Consider the following 16873-nt stretch of genomic DNA (forward strand, 5'->3'; position numbering starts at 1 on the left):
CCAATTCTCCATTCTATCTCTCAGTGTCAATTGATCAAAGAATAGAGTAGAGGAACAGTAAAGCATAAGAAGACAGGAATGGAGGGCAACTGGGTGGCTCAGTGGATTGAGAGCCAGGCCTAGAGATGGGATGCCCTAGGTTCAAATCTGGCCTCAGACACTTCCCAGCTGTGTGACCCTGGGGAAGTCACTTAACCCCCATTACCTAGCCCTTACCACTCTTCTGCCTTGGAGCCAATAAACAGTATTGACTACAGGACGGAAGGTAAGGATTTTAAAAGAAAGAAGACAGGAATGGTAGTAGTGCTTAGCTAGGTCATGAGGGCTCTGAAAGGCTTTGGAATAGATTTTGTATTTGATACTGGAGGAGTTGGAAATCCAATGGAATTTATTGAATGAGGAAGGGCTGAGTGACATAGACTTGTATTTGAGAAAAATCACTTTAGTAGCTGATTGGAGGATGGACTAGAATGGAAAGAGGCATGAGATAGGCAGACCCACACATGGTTCTAAGCATTAGAAGATGAGGACCTTGACTGGGGTGGGGGTAGGGTGGCAATGTCAGGGTAAATAAGGGTAAATATTTTAGAAATGTTACAAAGATGAAAGCAGGAGGCTTTGGCAACATCTTGGATATGGAGAATTGAGAGATCCTTAGGCATCCAGGATTTCTCCTAGGCTATGAGTCTGATGGACCAGAAGAGTGGTATTGCTTTCTACAGTGAGAGGGAGAGTAGGAGTTAGGGGGAAGGTGTAAAGGGAAAGATAATGAGTTCTGTTTCACACATGCTGAATTTCAGATGTCTGGCCTGGGTTATCACCATGCTGTCCTTTTAAGTATATAAAGAAATCCAAATTACATATCTTTCACCAATGATTAAAATATTGCCACAAAACAAACATAGGAGTGAAAGAACCAATAATGAAACAAAGTGAAACAACTTTCAAAAAAAGAAAAACCCCAAAGGTATAAGCAACAAACATCTAGGGCATTGGGATAAGAGGAGAGCAGACACAGCAAGTAGCTGTAGCAAGGAGGGAAGAGCAAGTCAAGAGTGAGCTACCTCCTACCCCCATCATCTGCTGTCCAAGGTACAGTAACCTATATCCTAGCCAACATCCAGACCATGAGATCCTGCCTGTGCAAATAGAGATACAAGCCAACTCATACTCCTTGAAATTTCAAACCCACAGAGAAGTCTGGAGCCCCAGCCCAGACAATTCTAATCTAAGCTTGGAACAAGACTTAATTCACACTTTGGGGTGGATGACAGTACTAAGTACTAAGTACTGATTTTTTGCCTAAAACTCAGGGTGGAGTTCCAAGATAGGACAATTGAAGGTGTACCTGATTGGATCAAGTACACAGTGAAACCCCCCAAACTTGTGACTAAGCCTGAGGCTAGAACCTTATCAGTCCCTGACCTGACCAAGATCAGAGTGAGATAAAAAACGTACACTAAGCCTGAGGCAAGTCTTTAAGCTATCAGCATCACAAGGATCAATTGAATCAGCATGGGGAGGGGGCTTTCAGAGCTCTCAACTTTCAGACCATCACATCATCCCCCCAATTCTACCTATAATTAGATAGGAAAAATGAGCAAACAACAACAAAAAAGAACCTAACTCTAAATAATGGAGACAAAGAACAAGGTATAGAAACAGAAGGGAACAGTGAAAGCAAAGGAAACATCCCCAAAGTCCTCCCCCCCAAATATGGATTGGACACAGATTCTGGAAGAATTCAAAAAGGACTTCAAAAATTAATTGAGGCAGAAGAAAAGTGGGAAAGGTAAATAAAATTGATGCAAGGAGAAAGGAAAGTGATGCAAGGAGAAAGGAAAGTAATGCAAGAAGAAATGGGCCAATTAAAGGAGAAACAAAAAGGTGACAAAGGAAAATCAGACCTTAACAAACAGAGCTGACCATCTAGAGATGAATGATTTCATTAGAAATCAAGAAACAATAAAGCAGAATAAAAGGAATGAAAAAATAGATGAAATATATCAATGAAAAAACAACTGTCATAGAAAATAGATCTAGGAGAGACAAATGTGAGAATTATTGGACTACCTGAAAGCCATGATCAAGAAAAAAACCTTGACTATCATATTATAAGAAATTACAAAGATAACTTCTCAGAGATCCTCAAATAAGAAAATAAAATAATTCACAGATCACCTCCAGAAAGAAATCATAAAATGACAACTTCCAGGAATATAATAGCTAAATTCAGGATGCAACAAGCAAAGGAAAAAATACTTCAAGCAGCCTGAAAGAAACCATTCAAATACCAGGGAGCTACAATCAGAATCACACAGGACCTAGTAGCTTCTACATTAAAGGATCAAAAGGCATGGGATATAATTCAGGAAGGCAAAAGATTTGGGTTTAAAACACAGAGTGACCTATCCAGCAAATCTGAGTATATTCTTTCAGGGGGAAAATGGACATTCAATAAGATAGAAGATTTCCAGGCATTCCTGAGGAATAAACCAGACCTAAACAAAAAATTGAAGTCCAAATATGAGCTACAAAAGAAGCCTCAAAGGTAAATGAGAAAGAGATTATTTAAGGAATTGATTAAGGTCAAAATGTTTATATGTATACATGGAAAAAGGCTTTCTACAATTCTCAAAAATATTCATAGTAGTAGAGAAGATAGGAGGAATTTACTCAGAAAGAGGGTGGAGAAGAAAGCTGATTATGATGATATGATATATATGCAAATGTGATGATATGGAACAATAAGTATGTATGATATGATATGCATGCATATGAATGATATGCAAAAAATCAATCAAAGGCTGAAAGAGAGGGTTGCACTGAGAGAAAAAGGAAGAGAGAGATAGAATGAAGATTATATAACATAAAGAGGCATGAAAAATCATTATATAGAAAGAGGGGAGGATAAGGGTGACGACAGGCAATGCTTAAACTTTACTCTCATTGTAAAGGGCTCAGAGAGGGTAAAATAAGTATACTCAGTTGAGTATAGAATTCTATCTTACCCCACAGAGAAGTAGAAGGGGAATAAAGACAAAGGAAGAGGGAGGTAATTGGAGGGAGGGGTAAGTGAGGAGGTGACAAAAAGCAAAACACTGGTAAGAAGGAATAGAGAGAAATACAATGGAGACCAATACCCAGTTAGTAATCATAACATTGAATTTGAATGGAATAAATTTACACATTAAATGGAAGCAGATAGCAGAGTGGATTAAAAATCAGAATCCTGCAATATGTTGTTTATAAGAAACACATTTGAAGCAGGATGACACACATGGATTCAAGGTAAAAAACTAGAGCAGAATTCATTATGCCTCATCTAAAGTAAAAAACAAAATAAAACAACAACAAAAACAACAAAACAGGAGTAGTAAATATAATACCAGACAAAGCTAAAGTAGAAATTGATCTGATTAAAAAAATTAGGAAGGAAATTACATTCTGTTAAAGGGTACTGTAAACAATGAAATAATATCATTACTAAATATTTATGCACAAAATTGCATAGCATCTAGATTTCCAAAAGAAAAATTAAAGGACATCAAGGAGGAAACCTCTTACTTTCAGAACTAGATAAATTGAAGCAAAAATAAATAAGAAAGAAGTAAGGGAAGTGAATGAAATGCTAGAAAAAATTAGACTTAATAGATATCTTCAGAAAACTGAATACGGAAAAAAAGGGAATATACCTTCCCAGATATATAAATCAACCACATACTAGGGCATAGATATATTGCAAACAAATGCAGAAAAGCAGAAATAATAAATATAACTTTCTCAGATCATAATGTGATAAATTATACTTTAACAAGGGTTCATGGAAAGACAAATTACAAATTAATTGGAAACTAAATAATTCAATTCTCCAAAACTTGTTGGTCAAAAAATAAATCATAGAAATAATTATGGACTTCATTAAAAAGAATGACAGTAAGGAGACATCATATCAAAACCTATGGAATACAGCCAAAGCAGTACTTGGGAAAATTTATATTTCTGAGTGCCTATAGCTTCAAAATCGAGAGGGAAGAGATCAATGAATTGGGATTACAACCTAAAAAAATCATAAAAAGACCAAACTAAAAACCCCCAGATAAAAATGAAATTGGAAATCCTAAAAATTAAAGGAGAAATTAATAAAATTGAAAGTAAAATAACTATTGAACTAATATAAGACTAGGAGCTGGTTCTTTGAAAAAAAACAAAATACTGGTTAATATAATAAAAAGAAAGAAGAGAATCAGTTTAACAGTATCAAAAATGAAAAGGGTGATCTCATCTCTAACAAAGAAAAAATTAAGGTCATTATTAAGAACTATTTTGCTCAATTATATGGCAATAAATATGACAATTTAGGTGAAAAAGGTGAATATTTACAAAATTATGAATTGCCTAGATTAAAAATAAAGAGGAAATAGAACACTTAAACAATTATTTCTCAGAAAAAGAAATTTAACAATCCAGCAAGGAATTTCCTAAGTAAAAATCCCCAGGGCCAGATGGATTCACAAGTGAATTCTATCAAACATTTAAAAAACAGCTAATCTCAATACTATACAAATTATTTGACAAAATAAGCAAAGAAGGAGTCTTACCATATTCCTCTTATGACACAAATATGGCACTGATCTCTAAGCCAGGCAGGCCAAAAACTGAGAAAGTAAACTACAGAACAATCTCCTTAACATATGTGCAAAAATCTTAAATAAAATAATACCAAAGAGACTACAGCAAGTTATCAGAAGGATTATTTACTACAAACAGGTGGAATTTATACCAGGAATGTAAGGATGGTTTAATATTAGGATAACCATCCACATAATTTACCACATCAACAACCAAACTAACAGAAAGCACTTGATTATCTCAATAGATGCAGAAAAAGGGCTTTGACAAAATACAACATCCATTCCTATTGAAAACACGAAAAAGTACAGGAATAGATGGGCATTTCCTTAAAATAATAAATGCTATCTATTTAAAACTATCAGCAAGTATCATCTGCAATGGGGACAAGTTAGAAGCCTTCCCAGTAAGATCAGGAGTGAAGCAAGGATGACCATTATCACCTTTATTAATATTGTACTAGAAATGCTAGGAGTAACAAAGAAAAAAATGAAGGGATTAAAGTACACAGTGAGGAAATTAAACTATAACTCTCTGCAGATAATATGATGTTATACTTAAAGAATCCTAGAAAAACAACTAATAAGACTACTGGAAATAATTAACAACTTTACCATAGTTGCAGGGTACAAGATTAAACCCACATAAATTATCAGCATTTCTATATATTTCCAACAAAATTCAGCTGCAGGAATTAAAAAGAGAAACTCCATTTGAAATCACTTTAGACAATATAAAATATTTAGGAATACAGGAGTTATATGAACACAAGTACAAAACACTTCACAAAATTAAAACTAGATCTAAATAATTGGAAAAAAGTTAATTGCTAATGGCTAATACAAACTAACATAATAAAAATGAAAATCCTGCCCAAATTAATTTACTTATTCAATGCCAAACCTATCAAAATACCAAGAAACTTAATAGAATTAGAAAAAAAATCACAAAATTCTTCCGAAAGAAGAAAAGGTCAAGAATATCAAGAGAAATTATGAAAAACATGTGAAGGATGGTGGCCTAGCAGTACTTTTAAATTGTACTATAAAGCAATGGTCATCAAAACATTATGGTACTGGCTAAGAGACAGAAGGGTGGACCAATGGATTAGACTTGGGGTAAATGACCTCAGCAGAATAGTCTGTGATAAATCCAAAGAGCCCAGCTTTTGGGACAAGAACTCGCTCTTTGACAAAAAACTCCTGGGAAAATTGGAAAACAGTATGGGAAAAATTAGGTTTTGATCAACATCTTACACCCTACACCAAGATAAATTTAAAATGGGTAAATAAATATTATATAATTAGGATTCGCTCCCAAGAACTCTAAATCCCAGCTTCCTATGTTCCCTGTCATGTTATATAGAGGATATAATTCTTGCATTCCCCTTGCTCTCTTTTTCCCCTGATCTCAGTTTGTGGAGGTGGGGTGAAGTGAGAGGCAGGAGAGTTTTACTCAGGTTTTTCTTCTATTTATTTTTTTCTACTTCAAGTGATTATTAATAAATCTTATAAAATATAATATTTGGAGTTATTGTATATTACATCAAATCTTACATTGATGGTAACCACAAAGAGATGAATTTAGGATTAGGGTTAGGGATACATGGGCAGCTGGGATTTAAAGTTCTGGAGAGCAAATCCTGATTACACAATATAAAGTGTGAAATCATAAATTAGGTGAACATAGAACCTGTCAGATCTGTGGGAAAGGAAGGAATTTAAGACCAAGCAAGAGAGAGAGAACATTACAAAATGTAAAATGAATGACTTTGATTATATCAAATTAAAAAGGTTTTATACCAACAAGACCAATGCAACAAAAATTTTAAGTAAAGCAACAAACTTGAAGAATGTTTTGATACCAAAACTCTCTGATAAATATTTACTCTCCCAAATATATAAGGAACTAAGTCAAATTTACAAAAAATCAAGCCATTCCCCAAATGACAAATGGTCAAGGGACATGAATAGGCAGTTTTCACATGAAGAAATCAAAACTATCAATAAGCACATGAAAAAGTGTTCTAAATTCGTCCTGATTAGAGAAATGCAAATAAAAATGATGTGGAGGTACCATCTTACACCTAGCATATTGGCCATTATGGCAGCAAAGGAAAGTGATGAATGTTGGAGGGGATGTGGCAAAATTGGGACACTAACACACTGCTGGTGGAGTTATGAATTGGTCCAACTATTCTGGAGGGCAATTTGGAACTATGCACAAAGGGCTTTAAAAGACTACCTGCCCTTTGATCCAGCCATGCCACTGTTGGGTTTATAACCCAAAGTGATCATAAAGAAAAAAAACTTGTACAAAATTATCTATAGCCATGCTCTTTGTGCTGTCAAAAAATTGGAAAATGAGGGGCTGTCCCTTGATTGGGGAATGGCTGAACCAATTGTGGTATCTGTTGGGGATGGGATACTATTGTACTGAAAGGAATAATGAACTGGAGGGATTCCATGTGAACTGGAAATGACCAGTAATTGATGCAGAGTGAAAGGAGCAGAACCAGGAGAACATTGTGCACAGAGATGGATATATTTTAGCACAATTGAATGTAACTGAGTTTTCGAGGAACTTGTGAGAAAGAATTTTATCCATATCCAGAGAAAGAATTGTGGGAGCAGAAATGCAGAAGAAAAACATTTGATAGATCAAGGGGTTCGATGGGGATAGGATTATTATATTATTATATTAATATAATATATTATATATTATCAGTTAAAGTTCACTCTATTGCAAATATGAATAACATGGAAATAGGTTTTGAACAATGATACATGTATAACCCAGTGGAATTACTTGTCAGCTCTTGGAAGGGAGAGTAAAGGGGCAGCAGATCATGAATCGAGTAACCATAGAAAATATTCTAAATAAAATAAATTAAAAATAAAAAAAAAATCTGAATCACAGTTTCAGAGTTAGAACTCCAGGAGGTAATGATTACAAACTATCATCAATAATGGGACCCTTCTACAACACATCTGCAAAGGGGTCATTTACCTTTTACCTTGAAGATTTTTCCATTTCTTCCTGAAAGACCAAATTCTACTCTTGAATATCTCTGATAAACAGAAAGTTGTTCCTTGACATCAAGGCAAAATTTGCAGTTAAAAATCCCATCCTTTGCTACTTTTTCTGACTTCGGATGTTATGCAGGGGGGAAATTCACTCTTGAACATTTCAAATATTGAATAAGCCATCTCCTCTTCACTGGAACCATCTTTTCTTTAGGAAATATCTCATTGGGAAAAAAATGAAACAAACCTTGAAAATAGATCAAGTAGAGATGACTTAAGAATTTAAGAATTGAACTACCAAACTGCATTGACATATTATTTCAAGAAATTTTAAAGTAAAACTACTAATATCTTAAATCTACAGGGCAAAGTAGAATCTGAAGGAATCCCCCAATCATCTCCTGAAAGAGAACCAAAATGAAAACTCCCAGGAACATTGTGGCCAATAATATTTTAAATAACCAGAAAGAAACAATTCAAAAACTCTGGAACCATAGTCAGTATCACCCAAGATTTATAAGCTTCCACACTAAAGGAGTGGAGGGATTAAAATAAGATGCTTCAGAAGGCAAAGAAACTAGAATTACAACCAAGAATAATCTTTCCAGTAAAATTGAGTATAATTCTTAAATGGAAAAAGTGAAATATCTATTAATGAAATAGAGTACTTTTAAGTCGTCCTAATTCCTAAGATTAGAGTTAACAGAAAATTTGTCATTCAAATGGAAGACCCAAGAGAAACAAAAAGAAAGTAAACGTGAAAGTAATCATAAGGGATTCAATAAACTATGTTCTTATATGAGAAGATTATTCTGATAACATTTAAGAACTTTATTAGGATAGTTAGAAGGAGTTTGCACAGATATAAGATGTGAAGGTGAGTTAATTCTGTTGTGATCTCCAAAAGAAGATGAGGTGCTCAGGAAGAAAAGCAAAGGGAGAGATAGAATGGGGAATATTTTCTCACATAAAAGAGATGCATAAAGAAGAGTTTTTATAGTAGACAGGAAAATGAGGGATGATGAGCAATGCTTATACAAGCTCACTCTCATCAGAAATGATGAATATTGTGTGTATGTATGTATAATTATATATGCATACTCAGTTAAGTACAAATCTATCTCATCCAATAGAGAAATAAGAGAGGAAAGGGATGGGAGATATTGAGGAGGTGATCAAAGGGAGGGTAGATTAAAGGAAGTAGTGGTCAGAAGCAAAACAGATAAAACCAGAAGAAAATAAAATGGAGGGCAATATATAGTAATTAGAACTATAAATGTGAATAGAATAAGCTCATTCATAAAACAGGTAGATAGCAAAATGGATCAGAAACTAGAATCTTACAAGAGACATTTGAAACAGAAATACAGTTAAAGGACTAGAACAGAATCTGTTATGCTTCAGCTAAAGTAAAAAGGGAAAGGGGCTAGCAATCATTATCTTAGACAAAGCGAAAATGCCAAGATCTAATTAAAAGTGATAATCAAGGGACCTACATTTTGCTAAAAAAGTATCACAGACAATGAAGCAATATACAATTTTTACAGCAAGTATCTCTGAAAAAGATGTTATTTCTCAATTATATAGGGAACCAAATCAGGTTTATAAAAATATGTACCATTTAGCAGTTGATAAATTGCCAAACAAACAATTTTCAGAAGATGTCAAAGCTAAATGTAGTCATATAAAAAATACTCTAAATCATTACTGATTAGGCAATGGCAAATTAAAACAACCCTGAGATTCCACCTTATAACTATCAAAAATGACAAATGCTGGAGGTGTTGATGGAAGATCCACTAATAAATTGTTGTTATAGCTGTGAACTGGTTCAGTGGTTCTGGAGGACAATTTGAAACTCTGCTGAAAGGGCTGTAAAATGGTACATACCTTTTGACCCCAGAATTTAATTACTAGATATTACCCCAATGAAATGTAAGAAGAAGAACCAATATTTAGAGTAGATTTTTTGTATGTGTGTATGTGTGGTTACAAAGAATTGGAAATTGAGGGAGTTATCATCTATTGAAGAATAACTAAAAAAATTGTGGCATATAATTATGAATGAATACTGTTCTGCTTTACAAAATGACAAGGAGGGTAGTTTCAGGGAAGATCTATATGAACTAAGGCAAATTGATGTGAGAAGAATTAGATTATTTTGCAGTCAAAGCAATGTTGTAATGACGATCACCTATGAAAGACTTGACTACCCTGATCAATATAGTGATCCAAGACAATTACCAAGACTCAGGATGAAAAAGTGCTATTCACCTTCAGAGAGCGAAATGAAGAACCCTGAGAGCAAATTATCTTCCTTCCTTCCTTCCTTCCTTCCTTCCTTCCTTCCTTCCTTCCTTCCTTCCTTCCTTCCTTCCTTCCTTCCTTCCTTCCTTCCTTCCTTCCTTCCTTCCTTCCTCCTTCCTTCCTTCCTCCTTCCTTCCTTCCTTCCTTCCTTCCTTCCTTCCTTCCTTCCTTCCTTCCTTCCTTCCTTCCTTCCTTCCTTCCTTCCTTCCTTCCTTCCTTCCTTCCTTCCTTCCTTCCTTCCTTCCTTCCTTCCTTCCTTTTATTGACTGACCACTGCCACTGCTTTTGTATTTAGTCATGTGATACTTGTCCATCTTGGATATCTCCTATAAGTGGTCCTATACCCACCGTGGAGTTCTCCCCTCTTTCTCAATTTGTCTCTTCTAGATATGACCTAATATCTCCAAGCAGTTTCAGTTAGTTCAAGCCAGTGTTCTTAGATTTGTTTCCCTTCTCTGTCCTTGAGTTAGTTTCATTTAATGATTGAAGACAGGAATATTATTTATGTAACTATATTAGATTTAGGGCAATTTAAATTTCTTTGGGATAGAATGTGTTAAGAAGCAATTTCTGTACCCTTTTCCCTTTAATAATTTTAGATAATAACATTGCTTCTGCCTCCTTTAACCTAATTCTTTTCCCTTTAGCTGTATATTATTGTTAGTGCAAAACCAAGGCTGTGCTACATTTATTTAGAACTAAAATGTTCAATTTTTAAAATGCATTTCCTTTTAAAATTTTTGAGGAAAAAAGATAAATTCTTAAGCATTTGTCTTTCTCTCCTTTACCTTTAGATGTCCCGGGCAAAACAGTCAGAAAGATGGGATTTCTTTCCAGAACTCCAAAAATCCAGTGAACCCAAATTAAGTGATGATGTAAGAAACATGTTATTTTTAAATTTCCATGGATGGCATTTAAGAGAGATTGAATTCAACCCAAACTACAGTTCAGTTAGAATATGCATATTGTCCAAGAATTTTCTTACAGATATTTCTCCACTTAGGAACTGTGTAAAATTAATTAAGTTGGATCTTCATTCAAACCAGGTAAAGATGAATTCAACCTATATTTGTAAATGAATATTTTCTTAGAATGTTTTACATAAATATTTTAATGCCTCAAAATTCCTCATATTTATGATTTTGTTTTAAAATGCAAGTCACCATAAGTGACTGCCATTCTTTCATCTTTAGATGTACAATGAATATAGTAGCTTAATGTGTTAATCTCTAGTTCTATACTTAAAAGTAGGAGGAAAATACTGTTTAGAAGTTTAGTCTCTCTCTTCTCTTTTCTTTACCTTCCTCCTATCTGTCCTCTCCCCTTCCCTCTCTCCTTTTCTCTTCTCCTCTCCTCCCCTCCCTGTTCCCCTCTCTTCCCCTTTCTTGGAAATTGGCCAGGAAACTGATTTTCAAGGACTCTTCTAAGGTCATGCAGCCATGATGTGTGCATGGGAGGTCTTGAACACAGGTGTTCTTTCCTTGGAGCCTAATTCTCACATCTACCCCAACAGGTTGAGCACAAAGTCCATATCTCGGGGGCAATACGCACCATGAAAAGAACACTCCCTTTGGAATTCAAGGATCTGTTTGGAAATCTCCCTTCCACCCTCTCACTTCTTCTGGAATCCTTACTCTCAATGTGGACAAATCACTTGGCTCCTTTCCCCCATCTCTCAAATGAGGGGGTTAAACTAGATGACCACTGCGGTCCCTTCCAGCTCTCCACTTAGGATAATCTGAGATGTCATCAGAAAGGCACATAGATGTCTTCCACTGACTGAATCCTAGGTGCATCTGTCACTCAGAACCTCTGTGTTCTTCCAGCCTGCCTCTGGATTACTAGAAATTCTGTGTCCTAAAGATTATTATTATTATCGTTTGTTCAATTCCCTTCTGCATATTTTCACATTACCATCAAAGCCTGCCATTACTATAATTTTCTTTCTTTATGTAACTGAAGCATAATATAAAAAAAATGGTTGTTGGGATAATTGACCACCATCTGATTTATTTGATATTTGTAATTCTGCTCAGTTTTCCAAGATTCTCTTTTTTATAAAAGCTCAGTAAAATCTTTTCCATGTTCTAGTATTATTTCTAAAATATTCTATCAGAGAAGTCCATGTTAAACATGCTTTGAGGAATGATTAAAAATAAGGCTTTTAAATTAATTTGACCATTTATTTAAAAAACAGTGCTGCCTCTAACAAGTTAGGATTTGTGCCATGTGTTAATTTTAACATGTGATAAGATAAACTCTATTATTTCTCTCTCCCAACCCCCCTCCCCCCTTACTTTTAGTGCTAATTGCTAGCAAATACATGATGGTCAGTCTATGTGATAGAGTTGTGCTTCTCAGCGCTCCTGGAAATGTTCTTTTCCAAGCTATCAGACATTCTAAGATGTATGTATGTGCCCTCAGGATTGACTACAAGTTCCTGGAGGGCAAAGCCTGCTTCATTTCTGGTTATATCCTCAGAACCTTGGAGAGTGCTTGGCCCAGAGTAGATGCTTAATAAAATGATTGTTGATTGTTCATGGTTGCTCAAAACACTGGTGTGAAAGGTGATTTCTAATGAACACGTGAAGCATTATTTTGCAACAAATTTAGAAGTATGTCTGTTTTCATGGCTAAACATTTGTGTATATATTTCTAGACTTTCAAATTCTCTGTAAAAAGATTGTGTTGATTTTTGTTCATTTTTCTCATTTTAATTGATTAATATTCTATTCAAAAGTCTATTTTGATTGGTGGAAATGATCCAGATTTATATACTTTTAATGATTATAATTTAAAGATATTCAGAAAAATATTTTGAAATTGTATTGTTTTTATCTTTGGGTCACCTTAAGTGGTTATGAGTACACTCAAGGTGCTTCCCACCTGCCAAAATAATCTCTCATTAACCATAGTTTTATTGTATTATATAAAGAGGCTTATCAATAGTTCAGGTACTATCTATGCCAATGCATTACCATTATGATGCATTTTAAAGGAAAGATGTTATTAAACTAACTTCAAGTTTTTATTTCAATGACATTTCAGATAAAATTTCTGCCAGATGCAACTTTTTGGGGTGAAATGACAGAACTAAAACTTCTCTATCTTCATGATAATTCATTTGTAAAACTAAAGAACATGTGCTCGTTATCTGGATGCCCCAAACTGCTTGCCCTCACTATGTATGACTGCCCAGTGAGCCTAAAAAAAGGGTATAGACACGTGATCGTGAACAGCATATGGTCACTCAAACTCCTGGATCATTATGTGATTTCTGATGAAGAAGTCATTGAGAACTGGACACTTCCAGAAAGATTCAAATCCTTTACTAAACAGCTTTCCTGTGACATCACCCCATTATTGCTAAAGGTGAGCATTTGTATTTGGTTACCATAGTTGATCATTTGGGAGATATGAATGAAGGAATGAGGCAGCAGTGACTTCAGTGTTGAATGTTGCACTAAAATTTTATGAACTACTGTTGTTTTTCATAAATCATACTAGGAATCATAAATCATTAAGGACATATTAATAGTTTTGTAGACACTGTGAATGTCATTAAAAGTTTCTGGACCACTGTATAAAAGAAATCAAATTGGACTGAAAAGAAAATATGTTCAATATCTAAATTCTTAATTAGCATTCTTTTCTCTTTCATCTTTTTTGACATCACAATTAACATTTTTTTTTAAAGTCCTACATGGTAACAAATAAGCAGAGCCCAATTGTTAATAGGAGAATTTCTTTTTGCCAGAACTATACTTCAGTGTATTGAAGATTTATTTTCCATTCTTTTAAAAATTTGCTCAATGGGCAGGGGAATTATTGAAAGGACAGATAAACATCAAATTCTACATGTTATTTGTCTGTACCCAAATCCCTAGGTTTCTCTTAAAACACTGATATTCCCTATTTATGTTTTATAAATAGCACAGCTATCTGGCTAAGTGGTTAGAGTACTGAGCCCAGAGTCTGGAAGACCCAAGTTCAAATCTGACCTCAGAAACATTCGAGCTGCATGACCTACTCAGTTTCCTCATCTATAAAATGAGTTGGAGAAGGAAATGGAAAACTACTCAAGTATCTTTTCTAAGAAACTACTCCCACAAAAAAGAGGACCACAAAGAGATTGAAAAGATTCAAGTGAATAAACAACACATATACACATAAATATATTTATACAAATATAACTATTTTTAGCTCCATTTCTATACACATACTCACAGACATAGCCATACTAGATCTCCAACTCTAAACATGTCCCTATACATTACCATCACTATGCATTAATCTCTATCTCCATGTCTACATCCATGTCCATTACCATGTCTCTCCTTCCATTCCTATATCTATATACCTGTGATATATAGAAACAGATCCATCTCTCTCCACATTCTTATAACTATATAGACATCTACAAATCTCTATCTCTACACATGAGGGCTGGCTCTCTTGGGGGGAAAAGCATACAGGAGAGAATTCAATTTATTCATAAGTAAAACTTGTCAATATCATTATTTTGGAAAAATAAAACAAAAAGAAGCAGAGTGGAGCAAAGTAAATTCCCACAAAGCCAAGTTTGAGAATGTTGACTCCATTTGGTTTCTCAAAAGGTGAGATGCCCATTTCACCATTGGAGTCCTACATCTATCAACCATGTGGTTGTCATGTCTTATTAATATAATTATTATGTGAATAGTTTTCATAAAAACAAACTATGAATTCCTTAAATAAATTAAGGTCTTCAGAGGGAAAATATTTTTAATATGTTGCTATTCCATATTTGATAATATTTTACTTTTAGCTTTGTTTATTCATTAAGGCTATTTTGCTATAGTTTACTTATTCCTTTGCCATGCTTCCCCTTGGTTTATGTATCAAGACCAGATACGTTTATTTGAATGGTTTTGTGGAATCTCTTATTTTTATTTTAACAAAAAGTAATATTGGAATTATTTTTCTTTAATTGTTTGATAGAATTAACTTGTAAGTCAATCTGGACCTGGAGTTATTTTTTTCCACTCTAGGCATTAATTTATTATTTGTCTGAGATTATATTATTTAGATGATATATTTCTCATTCTCCAAGAATCATATTATACATATATATGCATGTATAATGTATGTATGTAAATGTCCATCCATTTTATTTACATGATCAGTTTTCTTAGCATATAATTGGGTAGTTTAAAATAATTTCCTTTATTTCCTCTTCATCCCTTATTAATTATATATTTCATTTTTACTTGATAATTTGATTATCTTCATAAAATTTGAATGATTTATCAATTTTAGTATTTTCCAAAGATAGGTTTTAGTTTTGTTAACTTAATGTTATATGTTTTGCTTTCAATTTCCTTATTACTTCTTTTACTTTCAGAACTTCTACTTTTTTGTTTTGTTTCCTTTTCTTACTTTTATGTTTGTTTGTTTTTATTGCAGGCTTAATTGAGTTATGTCTCTCTGTTCTTGATGAAAGCATTTAGAAATATACATTTATACCTAAGAAATACTTTGAATATATGCCAAAATCATATATCATTTTGCTAGTTGCTTCACTGTTGTGATTTTTTTCAATGAAATCATTTGCATAAAATGGATTTTAAAAGCAGAGACTGGGAGGGCATTCGTGTGGAGGTAAAATGGATAGGTTGTCTGGAACATCATGAGCTGATCTTGTTTAAAGAGAGCATGATGACCAGTGTGGATGTTTTATCAAATTGCTGAAAAATATGTTATGTTTCTTTTTATTCTAATTTAGGTAACATGATCTGTATTCTAACAAATGCTTCTAAAATTCTATCCATGTATCTGCTTTTTTGAGATCATCTGAGATATATTAAATTATTATACAGCCCTTCACTTTAACCTCACTTGAATTTTTGTTTCAAATATGTTGCTATTAAGGTCTATCGTGTTAAATTCTGTTTCCAGATCCAGTCTACTATATTCTTTCATTTTGTTGGTGAACTCATTCCATTTATGCTCAAATTTATCATCATGAATTTTATATTTCCTTGCAACATATTCTTTTATGATTTTTTCCTTCTTTTCTTTTACCCGTCCTTCCCAAGATCCTCTTCACAAAGAAGTTGGTGCAAAAGAAGAACATGATTAATAACAGTAAGGCTGAATTTATTTGGTACTATCACTTCTTTTCCTATAGGCTGGTTCTAACACTACCATTCCTTTTAGTCTTCCCATTACTTTCTGATAAAGAAATTGGCTTTTAGTTGTATTTATTTTATACCCGACTATTTTCTTTCTTAATCTCCCCCAACTCTTTCATCTCTGCCTTTATATATTAAGTTTAATATGTTTCTATATGAATCTGTGTGTGTGTGTCCATGTTCTACCTTCCTTAGTTGGTCAGTTTAATGACATTGATGAGATGTTATCTTCTTCCATTCCATCATATTCTCTTCTACTCATGTCTTCACTAGTGTATTTATTTTTTCTCCCCCTTTTCTCTCTTAAAACTATAAAAATGGAACAAAATCAGCAAAAGTCCCTGCATTCATTCTTTTTCTTCCTCCGTGACACTAGAAGATGCTGGGTTTCATTAGCAGCACTCATTTCTTTTCCCTCTATTAAAATGTAAGGAGCCCATCAACCCCCAATCTCTGACAGTTACAGTTGACTCCTGGATTGGGACTTCTAAGTTTCTGTTCAGCTTTAATCTTTTCTTCAGAAATGCTTGAAAACCCTATGTGTTATTAAAATGACTCTTTTCCTTAAGATAATAATCAGCCAATCAATCATCAAACATTTACTAGAGAGCTACTTTATGTTAATCACTATGCTTAAGAATTGGGAACAAAAATATGAAAAATAACACAGTTTCTATTTTGCAGGAGTATATGTGCATATGTTCAGAACAAATATGAGTCCGTGTAAGGTAGTTA

The 16873-nt window shown here is 33.9% G+C and overlaps 1 protein-coding gene across 4 annotated transcripts in view; it reads left to right on the forward strand.

Annotated features, from left to right (window-relative positions):
- The window catches only part of LRRIQ3 (leucine rich repeats and IQ motif containing 3), a 166436-nt gene that overhangs the window by 24849 nt on the left and 124714 nt on the right, over window positions 1–16873 (forward strand). For 3 of the 4 annotated variants that reach the window (XM_056814924.1, XM_056814923.1, XM_056814925.1), the window contains 2 exons: window positions 10760–11011; window positions 13014–13337. In XM_056814924.1, coding sequence (XP_056670902.1) covers window positions 10760–11011; window positions 13014–13337 — 576 coding nt within the window. The remainder of the gene's footprint in view (window positions 1–10759; window positions 11012–13013; window positions 13338–16873) is intronic. The other variant, XM_056814926.1, reaches the window with a different exon arrangement.

Source organism: Monodelphis domestica, chromosome 2 (genome assembly GCF_027887165.1).
Source record: "Monodelphis domestica isolate mMonDom1 chromosome 2, mMonDom1.pri, whole genome shotgun sequence".
NCBI lineage: Eukaryota > Metazoa > Chordata > Mammalia > Didelphimorphia > Didelphidae > Monodelphis > Monodelphis domestica.